General features: G+C 40.0%; 1 protein-coding gene across 5 annotated transcripts; it reads right to left on the bottom strand.

Annotated features, from left to right (window-relative positions):
• Nucleotides 1-3035: 3035 nt before the first annotated feature.
• On the bottom strand, nucleotides 3036-23063 carry LOC111144539 (UBX domain protein 8). 5 transcript variants are annotated; one of them, XM_022498861.1, is made up of 8 exons: nucleotides 22830-23063; nucleotides 18892-19014; nucleotides 16620-16690; nucleotides 13054-13176; nucleotides 11484-11612; nucleotides 10034-10075; nucleotides 7248-7322; nucleotides 3036-3913 (listed from the first exon to the last, which is right to left on the bottom strand). In XM_022498861.1, the coding sequence occupies exons 1-8, from the start codon at nucleotides 22915-22917 to the stop codon at nucleotides 3716-3718; spliced, it is 849 nt and encodes a 282-aa protein (XP_022354569.1). In that variant the 5' UTR covers nucleotides 22918-23063; the 3' UTR covers nucleotides 3036-3715. The 5 variants fall into 5 exon arrangements, with proteins under 5 accessions (XP_022354569.1, XP_022354572.1, XP_022354570.1 ...); XM_022498864.1 differs by having other exon boundaries at nucleotides 18892-18903; nucleotides 22830-22927; XM_022498862.1 differs by lacking the exon at nucleotides 7248-7322.
• Between the last annotated feature and the right edge of the window lie 2801 nt (nucleotides 23064-25864).

Here is a 25864-nt window from a genome sequence, read left to right as displayed (position 1 = left end):
CCAGGCGTCCCAAAATGTTGAGATTTTTTTGTATCATCCAGCTGTTTCTTGTTGGAGCGAGGGAAGCAATCCTTGCACCTTTCTTTATCCTGAGTAGAAGTCCAAAACTGCTGGATGGTTTAGAACTTGGTATTTTTAGGATCTCAGTTTCAGTTGGCAGAACAATTAACTCATTAAAACTAGTTCCCCAACGGCCACCACCTCCCCCGCATTTAAAGGAGAATGTCACATTTAAAAAATTTTTTCCTTTAGAAAAAAAAAAAAATTCCCTTTAGAAAAAGTTCCCTCCCTCTTTAGAAAAAGACGGCTTTATGTTTTTTATTTTCTCCCGTGACAAAATACCCCTTAGTATCACAGGCATATTAATGGGGCAACCTAAAGTGAGATTTACGTTGTTTCAATAACAGGTAACTACTGTATTTATTAAACTCAAATGAGTTATCTGCCACATCGGGCCATTACAGTGAAGTTTACAAAGTGAAGCATGGGACACCTGGGTGGCTCAGTTGGCTGAGCGTCTGCATTGGTTTCTGCTCAGGGCATGATCTCGGGGTCAGGCAACGGAGACCCCAGTCCGGCTCCACACTCAGCGGGCAGTCAGCTGGAGATTCTCTCCCTCTGCCCCTCTGACGCACTCTCCCTCTCTCTCTCTCAAATAAATCAATCTTCGAGACACCTGGGTGGCTCGCTGGGCTCCTTCTCCCCCAAGTCTTCATCCACTGCAGGATTAGAAAATGATAAATCTTTAAAAAAGAAAAACTAGTAAAGCATGAATAGAGATGAAGAATAATATAATTAGGGAGAATTCTCTAAATAAAGATATGTGGCTGGTGTGCTAGAGAGAAACAGGTTATAGTGCACTCTGTCATTCTGACTGCCTGCCATGTTTCAAGACTCAGAATATTCTGTATGTAAGATCCAGGTCTTTTAAGTTTTTCAATTTTATTCGTCCACTGAAGTATATTATTAAAAACAATAAGCAGGCCAAGTAGAAATAGCATTCAAGTTACTTTTCCTTGGGACTATTTTTTTTTTAATCTAAAGCTATTTTAAGTCACAGCTTTCTCATATATCAGTTGACAAACTTACATCTCTGTCCTTTTTTAAAATCATAAGCCTGTTGATATCATGGGAAACTATACAAAATTAGGAGGAAGAGTATATGGTAACCCAATGTATCTTTCATTTACCTTTAATACTTATTCAGCTATATCCCCACCTACTGTCCTCTCCCCATTATTTTGAAGCAAAATTTTACCAGAATTCCTATTATAGCATATATCTTTAGAGATACTCTTTTTCTTTCTCACCTAACCACAATGCCATCATCACACCTAAAAATAATAATTCCTTAATTATGTTTCTAATTTTTCCAACTCATTGCAAGAGGACTGGTATAAAAGAGTATTATTATTAACTAAGAATCTAAAGATTTAAGGCATCTCTAATTCCTTTCCCTACATCCAGAAGAATTAGCTTTTGTAACCAAGGAAACAATTAACATCTATCATTAGCCCTTTAGCTATCCACGCAACAGTGTTTTGTCTTTGTTTAAAGAAAAATGTATCGCTATGCAAAGAAATGGCCTTAATGATTTATGTGTTAGAAACTATGGGGACAGGAGGCAACTATTCCACAAATTTTAAGGACCATCTGATAATTACTAAAATTTTGTCTTTTTAAACAAGAACAAAGTTTTTTTAAAAGAGTTATTTATTTTAGGGGCACCTGGATGGCTCAGATGGTTAAGCATCTGCCTTCGGCTCAGGACATGATCCCAGAATCCTGGGATCAAGCCCCACATCCGGCTCCCTGCTTAGCCGGGGGCCTGCTTCTCCCTCTCCCCCTGCTTGTGCTTTCTCTGTCAAATAAATAAAATCTTTACAAAAAAAAAAAAAAAGAGAGATTTATTTATTTTAGTTGGGGAGGGGCAGAGGGAGAGAGAAGCTCAAACAGACTCCCTGCTGAGCATGGAGCCCAATACAGGGCTCGATCTCACAACCCTGAGATCATAACCCAAGCTGAAATCAAGATTCTGACACTTAATTGACTGAGCCACCCAGGCGCCCCATATTTTTTTTTAATTGATAATCATTTTCTGTAGTCTGTATCCTTGGACGTGGATGTGGACAGACAACTGAAGATAGAACCTATGAAAGTCTGCGATCAGAACAGGTGAATATGGAAGCGTCTGTTCATTTTCTTTTGTATTTCTATCTGCATTTAAGTCTATTTCAAAAAATACTGGACACTTACTGACTCTTCAAAAGGAACCCTAATTAAGACAAATTACCAGCCACAGAAACCAAAGAATCTACCTACAACAGTAAAAGTCATTCATCCTGAAGACATCTTTATACTGTTGGGGGAAATAGCCTTAATGTTTCTTGTACTAGTTTCTCTTGCCACATAAAAAATATCCCCTTGTCGGAGCCAGCTACCACAATTCCTAAGTAGCAAAACTTCTTGGTAACTTTCACAATAATCAGTTTTTCCAAGGGGTCTAAAAATTGGGGGTCCTTTTTTTGCTTTTTTAATCAATTGTACATAAGTATGAAGTCCAGCAGGACACACAGAAAACTGTAATTTTAGTCACACTTACTTCTGGATATTGAGATTATGGGTGATTTTATTTTATTTTTTTTTAAGATTTTATTTATTTATTTGACAGAAAGAGATCACAAGTAGAAGGAGAGGCAGGCAGATAGAGAGAGAGGGAAGCAGGCTCACTGCTGAGCAGAGAGCCCAATGTGGGACTCGATCCCAGGACCCTGAGATCATGACCTGAGCCGAAGGCAGTGGCTCAACCCACTGAGCCACCCAGGCACCCAGAGATTATGGGTGATTTTAATTTTGTTTTTACAACTTTGTGAAGTTTTGAAATCCTTTTATGATTAATTTAAAATATGAATCTTTTTCATTTTTTTCAATGTGGGATATTCCAGAGACAAAAAAAAAAAAGAGGTTGAGACAGCTTATTATTTTCAAACATGTATTAAGCATCTACTATATACTAGGTACTTCTGGAGGAAAAAAAAGATACAATCCTTGCTTTTAAGGAATTATGTATTTGGGGAAACAAAAACACAGCAATAATACAGTGTAATAAATTCTACACAAGAGGTAAAAGGAGCATTAAAGAGAGGCCGATACACACAGGAGTCAATTGACTCAACACACATAGGAAAAGAAAAAGGGAGTGACCATAACAAAGATCTTTTTATACCACACTTGTGAGTTGAACTTGGTATTACTAAAACATGAATATAACACTGCAGGAAGATGAAATAACAATATATATAAATATATTGTCATTCAAACACACACACACACACACACACACACTCCTACTTAATAGACTTTAGAGAGTCTGAATTGTGAGATAGTCAGAGTGGCAAGGTGGACTGTAGAGGCAGAAAACAGACTCGTATGACTTTGTTTTTCAACATAGTGATAAATGATGTCAGCTAGGAAAAATACAGATCATTGACTATCTTACTGTAGACATTTTTATCTAGTCTTCATTTGGTACATTATAAGATGGCACATTCCAAAAACTATTATATGCAGAGAGTAATCCTTTTCTAATCCTTTATGTCCACATGTTCCCAAGGACATCAACATTTAAGTGTTTCCCTCCTTGAGCTCAATGAAGGGATGGCATAATTTTAATGTGAATCCTTTATTGTCCTGTAAGGCCATGGCATCGCTGATTTTATGGAGAACAGGTAGTTCTCCTTTCTTCATTAGTTGTCTGCTCGTTCTCTTCCACATTGAGTACAGTATCCACAGTTATTCCTATGTCCTGCAGGGACCAGCCTCCCCCCACTTCCAGAGGGCATCTGGGAAAGGAAGTAGACAGGCTGTATTGGGATGTGTGGTACCCAATTTTCATCATCCAGTCAAATAAGACCTAAAGGATAAAAAGTTTAGCTATCAAATACTGTGCACAGTTGTGTCCCTCTAGAACATCATGATATTTTATAATTCTTCCACTGTGAAATCATGTAATTGAGTAATGAAACAGAACCATCTACAGTTTAAAGGAAAATAATACGCCTAGAACTGTGAGATGCAAATTACCTTTAATACCTTTCCGAAGTTTCAGAGAAGACCTAGGGACTAAAGCACCTACAGATAGCAGGGGCATTTAACAATTAGCAAAGCCCCAACCCTAGGAAATGGAAAGGCTATTCAATTAAAAATTATGAATAAAGGTTAGTACCTGCAAAATAAAATTATTTCAATCAAAATCAAAGCCACTAGTCAAAAATCATTCAGGAACTTTGTCACCAGAGACATGTCCAGGCCCCAGTGACTGCCTTATGATAGCCCAATTTCCAATGGGCTATTCCTATTAATTGAGAACATTTCTTGTTATGAAGATTTCCATAGTAACTGTCAAAACTTCCATTTCCTATTGCCTAAAAATACCTGCCAAAGGACTGTTTGCTTTCTTCTTAGGAAGAAAGCTGGATACTAGAATGTTCTTGGGGGAAGCTGGAGTATCAATTACAGATATCTCTGACTTTTCCTGCTAACTACCATCCAAGAACCTACTGATACTCCATTCTTCTAGGTTATAAAGCTTCATAATCTTCCAGTATTTGGATACACCTTCATTCAACCAATCCCCATATAAACACCTATATCTTTGATCATTTGTCTTTTTTTTTTTTTAAGATGTTTATTTATTTATTTGTCAGAGAGAGAGAGCATGAACGGGGAAAGCAATGAACCAAAAGATATATATATATTTTTAATTTTATTTACTTATTTGACAGATGGAGATCACAGAGAAGCAGGCAGAGAGAGAGGAGGAAGCAGGCTCCCTGCTGAGCAGAGAGCCCGATGTGGGACTCGATCCCAGCACCCTGAGATCATGACCTGAGCTGAAGGCAGAGGCTTTAATCCACTGAGCCACCCAGGCGCCCCCCCAAAAGATATATTTTAAAGATTATGAGGGGTGCCTAGGTGGGTTCAGTCAGTTAAGTGTCTGCCTTTGGCTCAGGCCATGATGCCGGGGTCCTGGGATTGAGCCCCCTCATCGGGCTCCTTGCTCAGCGGGGAGCCTGCTTCTCCTTCTCCTTCTGCTGCTCCCTATGCTTGTGCTCTCTCACTAATCTCTCTCTGAGTCAAATAAGTGAATAAAATCTTTTAAAAAAGAAAAAAAAGATAATATGAGTAAATTATCCCATAGGAACAGTGGCCCAATTTGTATTCACAAGAAAAACTAATGAGAATCACTGTTTTTTCTACACACTGACCAAAATTTTGTACTTTTTTTCCTTTAAGATTTTATTTATTTGTCAGAGAAAGAACAAAAGCACAGACAGCTGGAGGCAGAACAGGCAGAGGCAGAGGGAGAAGCAGTTTCCCTGCTGAGCAAATAGCCAGATGCGGGACTTGATCCCAGGAGATCATGACCTGAGCCCAAGGCAGACGCTTAACGGACTAAGGCAAACAGGCGTCTCAGTACTCTTTATTTTTGACAATCTGATAGGTACAAAATTCTGTCCCAATTTATTTTGTACTTCTTTGATTCTAAGTGAGGCCTAACATTTTTATGTCATTTTTTTTTCTTTAGGAAATCCTTCATTTTTTTTTTTTAAGATTTTATTTATTTATTTGACAGACAGAATGAGAGAGATCACAAGTAGGCTGAGAGACAGGCAGAGAGAGAGAGGGGAAGCAGGCTCCCTGCTGAGCAGAGACTGATGCGGGACTCATCCCAAGACCCTGGGATCATGACCTGAGCCGAAGGCAGAGGCTTAACCTACTGAGCCACCCAGGTGCCCGCCTTCATGTTTTTGTTTTTGTTTTTTAATCTGTCATTCTACTGAGTTTACCTCTTCCTTGATTAGTATACTCCCTATAAAGAAATGACTATCATATATAGATATAAAATATTTTTTCCAAAGTTTTAACTTTCTGAATTTTTTCTTTTTCTTTTTGTAGTAAGATTTTATTTATTTCCTTGAGAGAGAGAGATCACAAGCTGTGGGGAGGGGCAGAGAGAAAGGGAGAAGCAGACTCCCCACTGAGCAGGGAGCCCCATGTGGGGCTCCATCCCAGGACCCTGAGATCATGACCTGAGCCAAAGGCAGATGCTTAACTGACTGAGCCACCCAGGTACCCCTGAACTTTCTCTTTATAGAATTTTACATTTCTATGTAATCAAATCCATCAGCATTTTCCATTATAGTTCACAGCATGCTCGTCATAGAAGGCTAAATGCAATAATCATGACAGAAAACCATTTAGATATATTTCTAATACAATGCATAGTTAAGCGCACTTAAAAATAGAAATACACCAAAATATTAGCAATTGGCCTTGGCATCAGACTGCAGATCAAGTCTTTTTTCTACTTTTCTGTTTTCCAAATTATTGCTAATGAACACAGCACTGTTTTTAAGAGAAAAAAAACTCTATTAGAACAAAAGGAATGACCCCTAAAGAATGATCTGAAAATTACATATAAGCAATAGGGCTTAAGTTAATAACCCATCAAGGATAATGGGAACAAAGTTAAGATTGGCTGCTTGCTAGGGATTTGAGAACATCGTTATCTACCCAGCTGTGAAAATGTAATTAATTAAAAAACCAATTGGGGCACCTGGGTGCCTCAGTGGGTTAAAGCCTCTGCCTTCGGCTCAGGTCATGATCCCAGGGTCCTGGGATGGAGCCCCATGTCGGTCTCTCTGCTACGTGGGGAGCCTGCTTCCTCCTCTCTCTCTTTGCCTGCCTCTGCCTACTTGTGATCTCTCTCTGTCAAATAAATAAATAAAATCTTAAAAAAAAAAAAAACAAATAAAAAATAGGAAAAGAACGGGATAAAAGGGGTGCCTGGTGGCTCAGTTGGTTAAGTGGCTGCCTTCGGCTCAGGTCATGATCCCAGGGTGCTGGGATGGAGCCCTGCATCGGGCTCCCTGCTCAGCAGACAGTCTGCTTCTCCCCTCCCTCTGTCTCTGTCTCCCAGCTTGTGGTCTCACTCTCTGTCAAATAAATAAATAAGATCTTAAAAAAAAAAAAAAAAGAACTGGGGAAAACAATGCAGAAATCACAGTTCAAAAAGATCCAGAATACCTAATTATCCAAATTTCTGCAACACCGAGTACACACAAATGCCCTTGACCATCCCTGAAGGGAAACCCAGACAAGAGAGTGGTACGGCCTCCCCCACTGCACAGGAGTAGACTTGCCAAATTCAACAAAAATATTTCTCAAAATACAAATGGCCTCACCTGTGAACTGCAAGACTTAAAAAATCTTCTTCTCAGGACACTCCCACTTGGACATCGGAGGGCAACAGTAACTACCTGAGGAATAAAAATGTTCAAGTAAGAATTCCAATCTGCTGCTCTTTGCGGTTCCAAAATGGCTACTCCTATGAAACGTCTCTAATTTTAAACAGCTTGTGGGGGGTTTTGTAGGCAATTTATTTCTGAGAGTAGTAGGCCAAAAAAAGGTCCAGATAAAAATCACTCTAAATATAAAAATGCCTTCTGAAATGGAAGAACATCTTCCTATTGACTGACATCAATGATGGAACCTTCCAGAGAGGACACCAGAAACTAGATGCTTCTGTCTAGATAATATCAAGGTTGCACAAGGGCTTCAAAATTCATCTACCAAACCAAGAAGGTTCAGTGGCACCTCAGAATCTAGAGGAGAAAAACACCGGACTAGAAGGAAACAAAAGTTCCCAAGTGACTCTATAGGCTGTGCCCAGAGGAGTAGGTCCGAGTTGCGGGGATAGAGCTTCTGCTCCATCTGCTTTACGGATTGGGTTTCCACATCGTTTCTTCCTGATTAAACAGTTAAATAGCTAAAAAGAGCCTGGAAACTGTTAGTTAATATTAAAAGTCATTTAAAAAACAGATGAGGAAGTCATTTTTTCTCATGTTTATTAAATGATAACTGTCAGGAAACCCTTTTTTATATTATTTTATTAAAAAAATTTTTTTAAAGATTTTGTTGATTTATTTGACAGAAATCACAAGTAGGCAGAGAGAGGCAGGCAGAGAGAAAGGGGAAGCAGGCTCCCTGCTGAGCAGAGAGGCGGATGTGGGGCTCGATCCCAGGACCCTGAGATCAGGACCTGAGCTGAAAGCAGAGGCTTAACCCACTGAGCCACCCAGGTGCCCAGGAAACCCTTTTTAAAAAGATTTTATTTTGCAAGAGAGCAAGAGAGAAGGAGCACAAGCTGGGGGAGGGGCAGAGGAAGAAGCAGACTCCCCGCTGAGCAGGCAGCTGACCTAGCACTGGATCCCAGGACCCTGAGATCACGATCAGAGCCCAGGGCACCCAGGTGCCGGTCCTCTCATTTTTAAATTTTTACCATATTATTTAGAACTCTATGGGATGCCTGGGTGGCTCAGTTGGTTAAGTGGCTGCCTTCGGCTCAGGTCATGATCCCAGCATCCTGGAATCAAATCCCACATAGGGCTCCTTGCTCGGTGGGGAGCCTGCTTCTCCTTCTGCCTCTGCCTCTGCCTGCCTGTGCTTTCTCTCTCTCTGACAAATAAATAAATTCTCTAAAAAAAAAAAAAAAAAAGAAGAAAAAATAACACTATGGATGGTTATAATACTAAATAAATAACACTAAAAGAATCAAAATGTACTGCTTAAGTAAGAACTGGATTATGTTTCAGATCCCTTTCTCTATCAGAAACCCATGCAGTCTTTAGTTCTATTACTCTGCTCTGAAATGCAAGCAAGCTTTGGCCAGAACAGGAATCTTCTTATGGCTCATTATCATAGCATCACAGCTACCCCATATACATATATATATAGTGAAAGCCCCACCAATCTGTTCTGTAGGAATGATGTCATGTGTTTTAAAAACAGAGTAAATTCCTAAAAGGTGTTCCCTGTCAAACCTGAGCTATATTTAATTACTTCTGTATGATAAATGGTTGTCATGGATACCAACCCAGCACTTGATGTGAAGTGAGAAGGTAGAGTGTGCAGGTCAGGACGGACACAGCACAGACTTGAATTTGTTGGGTATAAAAGAAAGGAATTAGAAATTGTTTTTCTTTTTTTGTGTTTCTCCTGGAGGTTCGGTGTCTGGGTTGTACCCTTCATTGTCTCTACTATGACTTTTGAATTTTCCTAGGACATCCAAAATCCTCAACTAAAACGTTGTGAATGTGTTGATAAAAATGAGACCCTCCTGGTGGCTTTCCTGGTGGCCTCAAAACCGGTTTTTAAGGAGTCTAACCACTGCTGAGCCCTAAGACCATCAGGGCTTTCCTTTGTGGCTTTAAAGGACTTTGGGGCTTTAAAGACCTGTGCTCCCAGGACATTAGAGACCCATCTGGTCCTCCGCCTGGGGACCGCAGGAAGGCAGCAGACATGGCTGCAGCACAGTTGGGCAGAGGACAGCTCAACACGGAGCGAAGGGTCAGTCAAACCCTGCCCCCCCAAACTGCAAACCGTCCTTCAACTCAAACATCTACACAGTAGCTGCATTCTTCAGTTCCTCTATCTTAGGGGGAAAACTACAATTTGAAGTCACCTGCCTATACTGATTCTGTTTGAATAAGTAACTCCGGGGGCGCCTGGGTGCCTCAGGTCGTGATCTCAGGATTCTGAGATTGAGCCCCAGGATGGGCTCCCAGCTCAGCAGGGAGTCCGCTTCTCCCTCTCCTTCTGCCTGCAGCTCTGCCTGCTTGTGCTCTCTCTGTCAAATGACTAAATAAAATCTTAAAAAAAAAAATAATAACTCCTTTGCTAAGCTCAAGTTTGGAAAAGCCAGTGTATCCTTTCTCTGCCCCATGAAGTGGGAGGGCTCTTAACGCCCCGCCCTCAGCGGACAGTGGACGGATGGTGGGCTCCAAAACAGGACGAGAGCTGAGGGGTTTGAGATCACACCACATTCAAAACTGACCTAGTTACAGTGCAATCTCATACACATGGGTGCCCGCTCCTCTTTCTAAACCCAAACCGAGATAAGAGGTACTCACTTGACATTAAAGAAAACAAAATATATTTAATTTCCAAAGGAAAAAAAAAACAAGCTTACTTCTTCACCTGTTTCAGGAGGTTCTTCAGGTAGATCAAGAACCTAAAGATAAATTGGGATTTGTAAGAGGAATGTAAACATTTTGAAGGAAAAAAAAATCCCAGCAAGAAGAGTTCCTTTTAATGCAGAGTTCAGGCATATCTAAGATTAATGAAATCTTTTAATAGATATTTATAAAAAATATGTAATACGGAAGAGCTCAATTAATAAACATTTTTGGGGAAGCAACTCTGTGCTGAACAGATGATAGTAACAGGAGGTGAGCTGATAGCTACCCATCCATGCACATGTACGAATCTTATTTTTATGATATTTCAAGATACTATATAAAATATATTATTTAAAGAAACAGAGGATAAATATTAACTTCAACAGATCCCCCAGATTATTTAGGTGCATATGTGCATATATATCGCATCTTAAGTGCATATTTTTCTTGACTGGCACTTCTAGGGGACTGGATAACCACCATTTACTTTGGTTGTCTTCATGATTTACTCTGTTTTCCCTATTTCTATTTATCCATTACAAAACCAGGTGTTCAGACCATTTTTTCTCATTAAACAGTTGCCAACAATTTCCCCTTAAGTATGCTTTTTGTTTAATACCGCAGATTCATGTTTTATAGCATTTTATCTAACCAGCATTAATTGCATTTTATCAAATAAACCATTTGTTTTTCTCTGGTATCAAAAGCACAGGTGATAGTCAACCAAAATTTACCATCAACTTGAGACAACTCATGTTATGAACAAAAAGCAAAGAATCCTGGATTTTAAATTAGTCCATACAGTTCATTAGATCTTTTTGAAATGCTAGAAATAGTTCAGTGACCTGATTGCCACCTTCAAGCCCCATTAAAGGACCAAGAAACCTCAGACAGAGAAGTAACACTTTAGAAACTATTTTCAGGGAAAATACGGCCTCCCAGCTTTCTCTAAGAGTTAGTGCAAAGAGACCTATTTCCAACCTTTGCCACCTCCAAAAGAGTTAATTTGGGACTGAAGATATGAAAGAACAGAAGGAATAATAAATCTGAGCACTGTTCCAAAGTGAATGGTTGCTAACCCCTTTCCTAGCAGGGCCACTGAGAAAAATGACACTTGCTAAATATGGCTTAATCGTGTCTTAGCAACCTGTAGGAATGTTTTGGTTAATAAACATTATATTTTTCCTTTCTACATAATCGAATTCCCTCCTCAGAAATAACTGAGTATTTTCAAAACCTATTAGCATCTTTTTCACATCTTCTTTCTGTGTGGCGTTCAGAACGTTAATATCAAACAGGAAAAGCGATTCTCAATGAAGCTGATCCCTTTGCAGGATAGTGGGAGACACCATCTGGATCAAAAGCCAGTCCTAATCTTCACTCACTGTGCCACCTGGCCCAGACAGCAGTATTCCTATCGCACAGTGATACGATTACATGAGTAGGCATTTAGGAATGAACCTCATTCCGCGTGGGCTGCTCAGCAGATGGTGAGATTTTGGTTAACAGCTTAGGCAAGTTTCGTCTCTTTGCTGCTTCTCTGTTTGATGTTTTAAAAGCCTCATTTTCCAGCACCAAATCTTCGTCACCCTAGTCAAAAAAACAACAGACTATTTCTAAATGCTCTCTATTACCAACTTTATTCTATTCACAGTGGTTATTTCTTTTACCCCAATGGCATTTCAGTAAAAAATAGAATTTAGTTCGGGTGCCTGGCTGGCTCAGTCAGTAGAGCAAGCAACTCTATCTCAGTGTCATGAGTTCAAGCCTCACATGGGGCATGGAGGCCACTTAAAAAAAAAAAAAAAAAAAAAAAGGGAATTTAGTCATTATGTGGCCCAGAAACTTAAAGTATTATCTCCTTAGACTAGAAAACATGGAGCTTAACATCTTGTAGAAGCTGGTATGCCTGGGTGGCTCAGTGGGCTAGACATCTGTCTTCGGAAGGGGTCATGATCCCAAGGTCCTGGAATTGAGCCCTGTGACGGGCTCCCCACTCAGCAGGAAGTCTGTTTCTCCCTCTCCCTCTGCCTGCCTCTGCCCTTGCTTGTGCACTCTCTGTCAAATAAAATCTTAAAAAAAAAAAAAGAAAAGAAACTACCCTTATCCAGTTCTGGGGCTCCCTCTGATAGATATAAGGTTGGAGGGATCTTTCCATTTTAACTGATCCCCAAGTTTTTCAGTAGGATGGAAGAAAGAAGAAAACCTGGATGATAACCTTTTCTCCTTTCATTAAAGAAAGCAAGACAGTGCAAGGGATTATGCTTCAAAAGGTTGTGGAAATAGAGCATGTATGTGAAAACATGTCTGCGTATGTGACCATGAAATACTTTCATAGCTGAACATGGCCCTAGTATCCTGTTACATATAAACATGGTTAAGTTCTCAAATTCAAACTCTCATCTTTCTTTTGAATTAATCACTTTAGAAGGCAAAGGAGTTTTTATTCCAGAAACCATAAAGATTACTTTTTGTTAATATTATCCATTAAAACTTTCTTCTGTGCAAAATAATTGCCAGATTCTCAGACACATGCGTATCTGTAACAAGTTCCTCTGAACTTCCAGTAGCAAATGATGAAATTCAGACTCAATGGCAAGGGAAAAAAAGAGCCAAAGGTTAATTTGGCTTTACGGAAACAGAGTCAAACACAATGAGCAAAATGTGAGCTTATAGTACCAGGGAGATCTTAGTTAAGGAAAGATCTGAATTTCCTCCTATAAAATATGGTGATTAGTCAACAGTTCTCTCAAAGACTACCTTATGTTAAAGCTTATCAAGCACCTAAGTTATACGCTCCTTTGGCACCAAAAGCATTTAGCCCTTCGACACACAGATATGCTCTATGTATAATCACGATCAGTAAAGACTCCCAAAAAACAGACCATATTACTAGTTTAACCTCATTTGAAAATAAAAAATTCAATATCTGTTATATACATTGGACGTACTTATACATTGCACACAATATACATCGACTGCATATACGTAATAGCAGAATTCAAAATATGGAGGGAGGATATTTTCTAACCCCAAGCTTATGGCCATTGCTCAACTTCCAGGTTTCACCCGTCATCTGATAAAAGCGTTCTTCCAGTTTTCTCAGCTTCATTTCCTGGTGAGGTTTTAGAACATTCTCTATGTATCTGCTGGCCTGTTCAAAAAAATAAAAGAGGCATTGTTATTATGCCATTCCTAAGATTTTATGTTGTCTATAAAGTAATAAATAGGAACCAGGAGAAGAAATTGTGTTCTCATACTAACTCCATTTTGCCCAAAAAGCAGCAGCCTCCACTTCAACAACACTCTCTACAAATCTGCATTTATACGTAATGCTGATAAAAAACAAATGTTCTATATTTATGCTTATTTGGGAGTCTGCCTCTATCCCTTTAGTGTGTTTTCATTTCTTTTTCTTTTTTTTTTTTTTTTCCAGTAAGGGTTTATTTTTTTAAGTAATCTCTACACCCAACGTGGGGCTCAAACTCATGACCCTGAGATCAAGAGCTGTGCGCTCTGCCAACTGAGCCTGCCAGGCGCCCCCATCCTGAGTTTTCAGTGCGATGAAAACTTACTAGGAGCTAGGGATGTAAAGATGCCTAGGACGGGATCCTTGACTTCTAGGAGCTTTGAGTCAGAGCCGTTTGTTGAAAGCACGCCCAACACATGAAGTTGCTTGGAAGAGCGTTCATTGAATAGCTTAATCACAGCGAAGTCGAACATATCTTTGGACTTAAAATGAAAAACGGAGACTAAAAGAGAGAAACAGGAATTTCGAAAACCACACTGGAATTTTTAGGCTAATGGTGCAATATTTCAAAATTCTAGGGATTTTTAATCTGTTCTTTGCCAAATCAAACTATCAATCAAGTATCAGAAGAGAAAAATCACCATTTTACAATGCCAAGCCTCAAAAATTTTACTTATCAGCAGGTACATATTCGGCACTCCACCATCCACATACATAGACTATACAGAGACACTAATTTTCTTGTGTCCAAAGAGAGAACTTTAATGGGTTAAAGACTTCTGCCAAACAAAAGAATCCTAACTTTACACACCTTTAGGAATTACAGACACCGGTTAACGGAGAGGTGGCATCTAGATGTCCTTATAATTTACTAATTATCAAGCGGGGCTTTACAATTAATAGTTCCTTCCACTGGAAATAACATGATACAGTTCAAACATTTACAAGAGAATTTCTTACAAAAGATCTTGCAAGGACACTTTTATTGTTCTAAATTCAGATTAGGGTAGTTACAAATGTAGTAATCTCCCATCTCCCAACAAATACATAGGCTTTTACTCTTGTGACTTGTGACTTCACTTGTTTACTTAAAAAGGAGTAATTTGTTCACCAGAAGAACACGTTGTTTAGAAGCTGAAACATATTGATAACAAGTTGAAAACAAGTTGGTAGCTTTCAAAATATTAGTGCCCTTGTACCAAGCCTTTGTAAAAGGGCTTATGTTAAACTAAATAAATAAATAGTTTATGTTTTTAATATTTAGATGAAAGTCCACATGAGTCCCTGCTTTCACAAAGGTTAATGATCAGTCTGGCAACTGCCTCGGTCTGACAGTTCAAGATCAAGAAATACGTGTTAGATGATCAGCCACAGTAAATGGAATTCCTAGCTATCAAACACAATCTTGAATAGGTTACAGCAATGCTCTGAGCAGTGCTCAGAGGGAAAGTTATACCTGTAAACATCTAATTAAAGAATGATCTTAAATCAAGAAGTTAACCTTGAAAAACTATAAAAAGAACAAACTAAACAGAGAATAGAACAGAAAAACAACCGGAACCAAAACTGGTTCTTCAAGAAGATCAACAAAACTGACAAACCTTTAACCGGATGAAGAAAAAGAGAAGACAAATAATTAAAATCAGAAATGTGAGGATATTACTACCAGCCTTACAGAAATAAAAAGGATTAGAAAAACAGTATTAGAACAATTGTAGACCATCATATCAGAAAACCAAAATAAAATAGACAAATTCCTAGAAACACAAATTGCCTAAACTGATTCAAGAAGAAATAGGAGGGGTGCCTGGGTGGCTCAGTGGGTTAAGCCTCTGCCTTCGGCTCGGGTCACGATCCTGGGGTCCTGGGATCAAGCCCCATGTCGGGCTCTCTGCTCAGCAGGGAGCCTGCTTCCCCCCCCCCCCCCCCCTCTGCCTGCCTCTCTGCCTACTTGTGATCTCTCTCTCTCTCTGTCAAATAAATAAATAAAGAAGAGGAAATAGGAAATCTCAACAGAAAACACTGAATCAGTAATTTAAAACCTCCCCCAAAAGAAGAGTCGGACTACATGGATTCACAAGTGAATCCTTATCAAACCTTTAAAGAAGAGTTATTAACACTGATCCTATTGATATTCCAAAAAATAAAACAGGTGAGAACAATTCCTAATTAATTCCATGAGGTCAACATCATCCTCACACCAAAGATAGGGAAGGACACTACAAGAAAAGTACAGACCAATATCTCTTATAAATATAGGTACAACAAACTCTAGCAAACTGAATCTAATAGCATACTAAACGGATTATATGCTAGCTAAGTATTATTTACCCCAAGAAAATAGTTTGGTGGTTCCTCAAAAAGTTAAAAATAGAATTACCATATAACTCAGGAATTCCACTCCTATGTATATACCCAAAAGAACTGAAAACAGGTACTCAAACAATTGTGCTCAAACATTCATAGTGGCACTATTCATAATAGCTAAGTGGTGGAAACCTAAATGTCAATCAGCAAATGAATGGATAAACAAATTTGATATATCCATATAATGAAATATTATTCACCCACAAAAAGGACTGAGGTACTGATACATGTGTATGGATGAACCCCAGAAAACATTATGCTAAGTGAAAGCAGCCAAACACAGAGGTTACATGTTATAGGATTCCATTCATATGAAACGTTCAGAATAGACAAATTCATACAAATAGAAAGTACGGGTGCCTGGGTGGCTCGGTTGGTTGGGTGGCCGACTCTTGATTTCAGCTTGGGTCAGTCTTGGGGTCCTGGGATTGATCCCTGCATTGGGCTCCGCACTCAGTGGCACTCAGTCTGCTTTTTTTCTCTCTCTGCCCCTCCCCCCTGCTCCCTCTCTCTGTCAAATGAATAAAGAAAATGTTTTGGAACTAGACAGAGGTAGCAGTTGCACAACACTGTGACTGTTCTAAATGCCACTGAACTGTACATTTTATTTATTTATTTTTTTAATTTTATTTATTTATTTTACACAGAGAGGGAGATCACAAGTAGGCAGAGAGGCAGGCAGAGAGAGAGGAGGCAGCAGGCTCCCCGCCAAGCAGAGAGCCAGATGCGGGGCTCGATCCCAAGACCCCGAGACCACGACCCGAGCCGAAGGCAAAGGCTCAACCCACTGAGCCACCCAGGCGCCCCGAACTGTACATTTTAAATTGGGTTTTTTTATTTGGTAATTTTAGGTCATGTGAATTTGACCTCAATAATTAAAAAAATCTAAGCACAAACATAGAAAGCAATAGACCTCAATTTTAAATGCCCCAGATATTCTGTATTCTCTCTATATATACTCTCTAAAAATTATGCTTTACCTTTTCACCCTGCGCCTCTTGTTGTTTTTTTCTGACAAGTTTTTGTTTTTCCTCATTCTTCTCTTCTTCTTCTAAGACAGCAAAACATAAAAGTGCTTTTCAATTCCCAAATATGATAAACTGAATGCTCTTTTCTCTGAAAAGAGTCTGTAGATAACATTTCAAGAGAGACAACCCTTCAAAAAACACTGTAATTTTTGAAATAATGAATGAGATATAAGCAGATAGTTCAAACAAAGAAATCCACAAGTAAAATCTATAAGAAAAGGTCTGTTCTGAAACAAAAGTTCTTTCACATGTATTGATATTTTATGTATAGTTTGGGTGAGGGGGCTTCAAGAATGATTACGGGAGCACCTGGGTGGCCCAGTTAAGCATCTGCTTTTGGCTCTGGTCATGATCTCAGGGGTCCTGGGATCGAGCCCTGCGTCAGGCTCCCCGTTCAGTGGGAAGTCTGCTCTGCTTCTCCCTCTCTCTCTCTCTCTGCCCCTCCGCCCCTTGTGCTCTCTCACTCTGTCAAATAAATAAATGAAATCCTAAAAAAAGAGTGATTATGCTGGGGAGAGCCTGGGTGGCTCAGTTGGTTAAGCATGTGAGTTGGATTTTAAGTGTAGGCCCTTGGTAGGGCTTCAGCAGCTCCAAGACATGGCATAGAAGCTCATTACTGAACCTGAGCATGGAATGCTGCACTGCAGACTTGAGTACCATTTGGTCACCCTTGGACATGACCATAAAAGCAAAATGCCAGGATGCCTGGCTGTCTCCGATCTCAGGGTGGTGAGTTCGAGCCCCATGTTGGATGTAGAGATTGCTTAAAAATAAAAACATAAAATCATAAAATCATTAAAAAAAATAAATGCAGGGGTGCCTGGGTGGCTCAGTGGGTTAAAGCCTCTGCCTTAGGCTTGGGTCATGATCTCAGGGTTCTGGGATCCAGCCCCGCATTGGCTCTCTGCTCAGCAGGGAGCCTGCTTCCCTCTCTCTCTGCCTACTTGCCTGCCTCTCTGCCTACTTGTGATCTGTCAAATAAATAAATAAAATATTAAAAAAATAAATAAATGCAACACGCTTAGACCCCGAAGCTGGGGTGTGTTTGGCAATTCCGATGATTGAACCAATATTAAGTTATTAGCCACTGAACGGCAAGAGAAAGGATTTTTGCTGTTGTATGACCTTTTTCATGCTGGGTATACTAAATTAGTTATTTTAAGTGGAGCCCAACATGGGCTTGACTTCACAAGGCTGAGATCAAGACCTAAGCTGATATCAAGAATGGTAGCTTAACCGACTGACCCAGGTGCCTGCACCAAGTTTCATTTAAATTAATTTAACTGTATTCCCTTGAGGAATTATCCATCTTTTTGGAAAATATATCCATTAACCTGCCTGGCTCTTTAAATAGGAACACTCGGGGCGCCTGGGTGGTTCAGTGGATTAAGTCTCTGCCTTCGGCTCAGGTCATGATCTCAGGGTCCTGGGATCGAGCCCGCATGGGGCTCTCTGCTCAGCAGGGAGCCTGCTTCCCCCCTTTCTCTCTGTCTGCCTCTCTGACTACTTGTGATCTCTCTCTCTCTCTGTCAAATAAATAAATAAAATATAAAAAAAAAATAGGAACACTCCTTTCTGTCAACTACTTTCTCTCCTGGCAATAAGTGTTTCCTCAGATTTATGAAGGAAAGATTAGGGGAGCAGCAAAGCACACAGGAAATCAGAAGGCCCAGTCTGGCCACTAACTTGCTATGTGATGAATCAGACTTAGTGATCTTAAGACTCCCTCCTGACTCTGAAACAAAGAGTATAGCTTCTAAATAAATCAATAACAGGTGATTAAGGAGCTTTAATTTTTTTTTTTTTTTTAAGTAGGCTCCATGCACAATGTGGGGCTTGAACTCACGACCCTAAGATCAAGAGTTACATGCTCTACTGACTGAGCCAACCAGGAGTCCCAAGGGGCTGTAATCCTTAAAGCCACTGAGCTTTTGATACATTTCATCATACAAATCTTTACAAAATATGGAGGATTAAAATTTTGGGAAGACAAAGTATATAAACAAGCTGATTTTTTACTCATTTGAAGAAAATCTGACAATTAAGCACTGGGGATTTATAGTCCATTAAAAATCAAGACAAAAGTTGTAATGATGACTCTACCTTGAAATTGTACATCACCAATTAACAGTAAGTAGCTCTTACTATGCAAAGTTCTAGAATCAATAAAGGAAAGAAACTTGAGTAGAAAATTATAAAAGGGTAGCATAAATAATAAACTTACCTTTCAGATACACTTGGGACGATTTAAATGAATTAAGCCATGAGGTAGTCACAGAAATAATTAAAGTAAGAAGAGCAAGCAGTAAGAAAATCCGACCACACAGCAAAATTAGATCTTTAATGCCTTATAAAGGTAAAGAAAAAAAAAGTACAATTAAAATCCAAAACACTTTTCTTGATACTAATAATAAATAGCAAGGCATTAAAATAATTTAGGGTGGTATAGTAAAAGTTAATTTATGCAACTGTTTTATGATTTTTTTTCATACAGTCTCCTTTGTGACCTAAAATCATCACGGCTGTCATTGCCAGAACGAGTTTTCAGAAAACAATTTTAGAATAGCTTCTGCCTCAGGAATATACGTATAATTCAAGTGACTGGCTACATTATCAACAGTATGACTATCAATAATGAATAAATTCTGGTTTCCCTCTATCCAGAGAAGGAAATGAAATTATCCCACCAGGAATTAAATTGTGACAGTATCATCTTGTCAAATTCTCATTCTATTTAAAAACAGTCATTCTGAAACATGAAATTCATATTTCTCATAGTTAAATTATACAACTGTGTACTTCTCTATTTCTGAATGTTTATTCCATCATTTGCAAATAAAATTACTATATACATACATGTTCACCTAGAAATAAGTAAAAATTCAGTATTTCATCTTATTTTAAGAATAAAGATGTAAGGGGGTAGGAGAAGAGTAAATGAAACAAGATGGGATTGGGAGGGAGACAAACCATAAGTGACTCTTAATCTCACAAAACAAACTGAGGGTTGATGGGGGGAGGGGGGTTGGGGGGGGGTGGGATTATGGACATTGGGGAGGGTATGTGCTATGATGAGTGCTGTGAAGTGTGTAAACCTGGCGATTCACAGACCTGTACCCCTGGGGATAAAAATATATTATATGTTTATAAAAAATAAAATTAAAAAAAAGAATAAAGATGAAAATTAGATGAGCAAAAATGTAACAAATACCTATATTTTGTGTAACATTATTTGCTAATAGTGAGAGAACAAATACAAAGTTGGGTTAAAAATGCTTTCTATGCTTCCCTCTCTCTCTCTCTCTCTGCCTGCCTCTCTGCCTACTTGTGATCTCTGTCAAATAAATAAATAAAATCTTTAAAAAGAAAAAATGCTTTCTAACCTCCAAGAGTTTTTAGTTTGGTAGTTCTCAAAAGTTACCAGGCATAATCAGGGCAAGTAATCAGTCCAATTAAAGATTAAAGATGGAATTATATATACATACTTAAATCTTTCTTTCTTGAAGTATAGTTGACTACACTTGTAATAAATATTTTATTTAATTAATTTTTAAAAAATTTTTGTTTAAGTAATATCTGTACTCAATGTGGGGCTCAAACTCACAACCTGGAGATCGAGAGCCACACATCTTCAGACTGAATAGGCCAGGTGCATAAATATTTCATTTTTAACTCAAAACTGATATATATGTTATCCTTTTAAAAAATAGCAACTTAAAGTTGTTTAAAGAAATACTTGTTTTGGGACACCTGGGTAACTCAGTTGTTTTGGCTCAGGTCATGATCTCAAGGTCCTGGGGTCTGGGGATTGAGTCCAGCATCAGGCTCCCTCCTTAGTAGGGATTCTGCTTCTCCCTCTCCCTACCCTCCACCCTGCTGGTGTGCTCTCATGCTTGCTTTCCCTCTCTCAAATAAATAAATGAAATATTTTTTTAAAAAGAAAGAAATACTGTTTTGTTTTGCCTCACAGTCCTCCAACTTTTGCCAGCATTAGCTGTTGACCCAAGTGTTGTTCGAAACAACACCTAACTAAATCTAGGGTATAATAAAAGTAATTTAATACCTACAGCATTGGTATTTAGAGAAACCACTCAGGTATGGGATTTATGTTCCATTATGCTGCTTTTTGTTCTAACAAGCAAGCAATTTACAAATGTCATATGGGAATACAAAAGAACTAGATATGTGTGCACATCTTTGAAGTAAAAAAAAAATTTATTAAATTGATTTTTTTGGTACTTATTCTCAAGAGCCCACGTACAAGGCACTTCAAAGAATAATACATGTGAGGAAGCGGCATTAATATATTTAGCTGTAAGTACAAGTAAAAATGGCAATGAAGGCTTTAACATACTAGAAAAAGATAGGAATCATTTTTTCAGTGTCTGTCCAAAAATACAACCCAGGTGAATGGACAGGTCTGGGATTTCTAATTTTCCAGCCAGGAATGCAATTAGCAGCTCCAGCTGAGTATTAGTGTCTGTAAGTACTGCTCCACATGTAACCACCCCTGCAGCCACTGCACTGGGACATATGGTTTGTAAAATAGACTTAACTACTATTACTGGATATTTGGAGGATGAGTATCAAGAAAATAAAGTAGGGGCACCTGGGGAGCTCAGTCGTTAAGCATCTGCCTTTGGCTCAGGTCATGATCCCACCTGGGATCGTGGCCACGCCCTCCTCAGCGGGAAACCTGCTTCTCCCTCTCCCTCTGCCCCTGCTTGTGTTCCCTCTCTCACTGTCTCTCTGTCAAATAAATAAAATTAAAAAAAGAAAAACCATTAAGTGCGAAGTAGAAGAGAATCTAAATTAACAGAGGTGGATACTGTAAAGGCAAGGGAGCAGGTAAATTCAAGAATAGGTAAGTGTGAATTTAACATTTCCTTATGTAATTTGGATAAAGGTCTTTTGTTAGATTCCAATACAGCCTGAGTGAGTAGGAGGTTTCTAGAGGGACTATGCAGATTTTTTTTTAAAAAGCATTTTATTTTAAGTTCTTATTTTCAGCAACATTTCTAGGTACCTGACTTCTTGGGGCTGGGGAGAGGGAGAAGAAATATACAAAGCTAGGTTTTATCATGGTCTCTAACTTAAAAACTGAACACAGGGAGGGAGACATGCATGTAAACCCATGACTAACATATCCAAAAATGGACTGATTCTCAAGTCCATTTTCCTCTCAGTTTTCCCTTTATCACTGACACTATCAACTACCAAGGGTTGTTCAACTTCACATGTAGGAGTCATTCTTGAATCCCTCCTTTCCATTAATCCATCCACAAATCCTGTTAATTCCACTTTGTAAATATTCCAAGTCTGCACATTTCATCTGTTATCATCCTAGTCCAGGCCATCATCACTACTTGCCTACTTCAAGAGTCTCACTCGCTTCACTGCTTCCACTACAGTCTCCTTCCAAAACATTCTCCACAGAATCCAGTGACTATCCAGTTATCCCTACGCCTAGCGTGGGGCTTGAACGCACAACCCTAAGATTGAGTCGCATGCTCCGCTGACTGAGCTAGCCAGACGCTCCTCCAGGGCCTCAAAGCCTTAGGGACGCGCTCAACCTCCGTTAAGTCTGTTTTCTCAAGTGTAAAATGAGGATTGTAACAGTAACCACCCCCATAGTTATAATACAGATTGGATGAGAGAACAGAGTTAGGCTTTTAACAGGTGCTCAGTGAATGTTATTATCTCGAGCCACTCTCCCCCTAAGTCTCCTTGATTCATTAACAGTGATGTTCACCCTTTCCTCTAACACGTCACAATTCCCTTTGTCTAGAATGTTTTTGGCTCTGACTCCGTATCATTCCTTAAATTCCACGGAAGGCCTACATCACACCATCCTATTTCCTTGTGAGCGTTCAAAACAATCTGCCAGTAGTTTCTACGTATGTTCCTGTGCTTTCTGCCAGCCTCTCCCCTTGCACGGAAAACTGGAAGACCACCTTCCCCGCCAAAAAACAGCCACCGCAATGCCCCGGGAGTCTCGCTCCCCAGAGACTCGGCGCCGGAAGAGAGAGGGGGCGCGATGCAGCCTGGGAATTGTAGTCCACGCCGCCCATAGAGGCGGCGGCCTTGAGACCGGAATTCGACGCAACATTCATGGGAAAGTTATGCGGTTGTGAGCGCCAGAAGGAAAAAGCCAACACTTACCTAGATCGGGGATCCCACGCCGGAGCTCCAGACACAAGAGGGGGAGAGCAGAGAGGAGGAAAACCCCAATGACCCCACGAGAAGCCATGCTAGCAGAAGCTCCGCGTCCGGGGGAGCCCCGCCCCTTCCGGTTGCGCCTTCCTTCGGGCGATGGTGTGGATCCCTTCCTAAGGGACGGTTTTTCGGGTGCAGCTAGGTCCTGAAGCTGGGTCGTTGGTTCGACTGATATCGCCCCTGTTTTAGAACTCATAATCTGTAGTCTTATATCAGAAGAAATGCAGGTCACCTCCCCACGTCATATGTTGTCCAGAGAGATGGTCTGTCTGGCAGCCCGCCTAGCCAAATCCTGTGAAAGCAAAGCTTGGGCGCTGGCTGCAGCTCCCTGGCGACAGGGCCCGCAGCGCTCGTCCCTTCGGCTGTTGGACTCTGGAAGCTGTGAAAAAGAACTCTCGAAAGTAAAATACTGGAAGAGAAAGTGTAGGGGCAGCTGACTGTGTCAGAAGGCAGCCTCTTGCCTCGTGATCTGCCTTGTGTCCGCAGTGGGTGATTGTGGGCTTATGGGTCGGAGCTACTAAGCACTACTCTTCTGAAGGATCTTCCTTACCTCCCTAACGGTTCCTGGCCCCTTCTGCAGCCTCTTGTTCCTATGGGTTGATGCTTGAAAAGTGGGGCCTGAACCAAATTCCAGGTCCTGGAGACCCTGGAGTCCTGCTACTCCTTGCCCTGTGCCTCAGTTTTGCCAGAGCAGGTGTGACTGTTGAAGACTTAACTTGGCCTCGCAGTTCTATGACCTCACTGCCGTCCCATGACTCACCTCTGTGGCGTTTCTAAGCACCTGCAACTCAGTTAAGCTCTGATGGTCCCCACAATTTACGAAGTTTAATGCTTTGAAATTTCGTTTTCCGACCCATCCATCAGTCCTCCCACCTCACCTTTCCGTGTATTATAACACATTTATTGAGCCCCACAGTTTTGCCCGGTACTGCAGAACTACGGGAGATTCAAATACATGTAAGTTACTGAATCTGTCCTCAAAAAACTCAGTTTACTAGCCCTGTAAACGGATAAATACAATACAGCACCTGAGTGCTGTAATAGGGATACACACAGGGTGCTGGCAAACCTTACCCCAAGGGCTTGGGGGAACGCCTTCAAATTGTGTTGTAAATGTCAGGAATTAAGGGGGGCAGTGAGGAACAAAGGAAGAGTGAGATTTCAAATTTAGGAAACTGAATGCAGAGGAACTACCAGTTTAAATATGTAATGGTTTAGTTTAAATATTAAATATTTAATGGTTTAAAAGAGTGCAGTTTAAAGTGGAGGTGTGTAGTTAGGTTAGAGCTAGGCCCACGGGGAACTTTGTTTTGTATATAGGCTAAGAACTTTGTCCTGAAAGTGAAAATGCAAAATAGGAAGGCATAATCTCAAAATCAGTCCAGACGAAGGAATATAAATTATAATATGACATACCGATTAAAAATTAAATATATTGATTCATTCAGGGATTCTCATTAGTTGGTTGTCTGCATGAAGACTCCATCATCATTTTGTTACGATTTCCTCCTTTAGGTATTTTTTTTTTTTTTTTTTTTATTCCCTGGCTTCCTATATTCCTAATTTCATCTATTGATGGCGCCAGTGAGTTCTGTCAAGACAATAAAGTGGAGGCTTATAAGTAAGCCTTATAGCTTTCAAGCTTATAAGGCTCCAGATTTGCTTGAGGTCATACATTTCCCAAACTTTGTCCATTCTGAAGTCTCTTCACTGTGATTGTCTATGGCTAACTCCTCATAAAAAGACCGCCAAAATAACCTGCTGGAATAAAACCAAATTTCTCACTTACTGCATTAAGAGAGAATACTATTTTGACAAAAATCTTCTTAATTTTTTTTTTAACATTTTATTTATTTGAGGGGCTCCTGGGTGGCTCAGTGGGTTAAACTTCTGCCTTCGGCTCAGGTCGTGATCCCAGGGTCCTGGAATCGAGCCCCGCATCAGACTCTCTGTTCAGCGGGGAGCCTGCTTCCCCTTCTCTCCCTGCCTGCCTCTCTGCCTACTTGTGATCTGTCTCTGTCTGATCTCTCTGTCAGAGAGATCACAAGTAGGCAGAGAGGCAGGCGGAGAGAGGGGGGAAGCAGGCTCCCCGCTGAGCAGAGAGCCTGATGTGGGACTTGATCCCAGGACTCTTAGATCGTGACCTGATCTGAAGGCAGAGGCTTAACCCACTGAGCCACCCAGGTGCCCTTATTAGTTTCTCAGAGAGATGGTCAAGGGTGGTTTTTATAGGGTTTTGGAGTTTAGATTAAGGTAGTTTAAGGTGGCCTTCTCAATTCCTTTGTGGGTACCTCACTGGGAATGGACATAGTGCATGGCATAATAGTTAAGGACTGGTGGGCTGAGCAAAATGAAGGACTTGAGAACAGATTAGCTTCCTTTTTTGGTAAGCAAGGAGTTTTTCCAGTTGAGTCATTAGTTCAACTTCTCAGTACCTGAGAGGGAAACTTTTTACCCAGATGAACAACCTATTGTTCAAATAAATGGATTTTCAGGAAAATATAAAGCTAACAATTAAGTTATGTACTAACTGACAGCCTACTTGTGGGCAAGAATTTCCTGAGACAAATAATAGAGTCATTATGGTGATTGATGTAGTTCTAAGTGATGATAATTAAACTATGGGCTAGATGTCTCAATTCCTACAATATAATCTTATGAACATACTTGAGTATAGTATAAGAGAAAGGAGTTTTAAAATCTAGATAGTTCATATGAAACCATCAATGTTCTTTTTTTTTTAAGATTTTATTTATTTTTGAGAGAGAGAGAACATGGGGCAGGGGTAGAGGGAGAGGGAGAAGCAGACTTCCTGCTGAGCAGGGAGCCCAATGTGGAGTTTGATCCTGGACGCCAGGATGATTACCTGAACCAAAGGCAGATGCTTAACCGACCGAGCCACCCAGGTGCCCTAAACCATTAATATTCTTAAAACACAAATTTCACATTTTTCTTAACAAGTGATGCAACCTGTTCATGTA

Source organism: Enhydra lutris, unplaced genomic scaffold (genome assembly GCF_002288905.1).
Source record: "Enhydra lutris kenyoni isolate GAN:26980312 unplaced genomic scaffold, ASM228890v2 scaffoldscaffold11, whole genome shotgun sequence".
Lineage (NCBI taxonomy): Eukaryota > Metazoa > Chordata > Mammalia > Carnivora > Mustelidae > Enhydra > Enhydra lutris.
Note: the sequence above shows the minus strand (reverse complement) of the source record. Positions and strands in the feature narration are given on the sequence as shown.

What these genes read in the sequence shown, in the direction of transcription:
- LOC111144539 (XM_022498861.1), bottom strand. Translation starts at nt 22,917, where the DNA reads ATGGCTTCTCGTGGGGTCATTGGGGTTTTCCTCCTCTCTGCTCTCCCC. An exon ending in GCGTGGGATCCCCGATCTAG is followed by an intron (nt 19,015 to 22,829) that starts GTAAGTGTTGGC and finishes TACCTTTATAAG; the next exon opens with GCATTAAAGATCTAATTTTG. An exon ending in TTAAGTCTTGCAGTTCACAG is followed by an intron (nt 3,914 to 7,247) that starts GTGAGGCCATTT and finishes TTTATCCTTTAG; the next exon opens with GTCTTATTTGACTGGATGAT.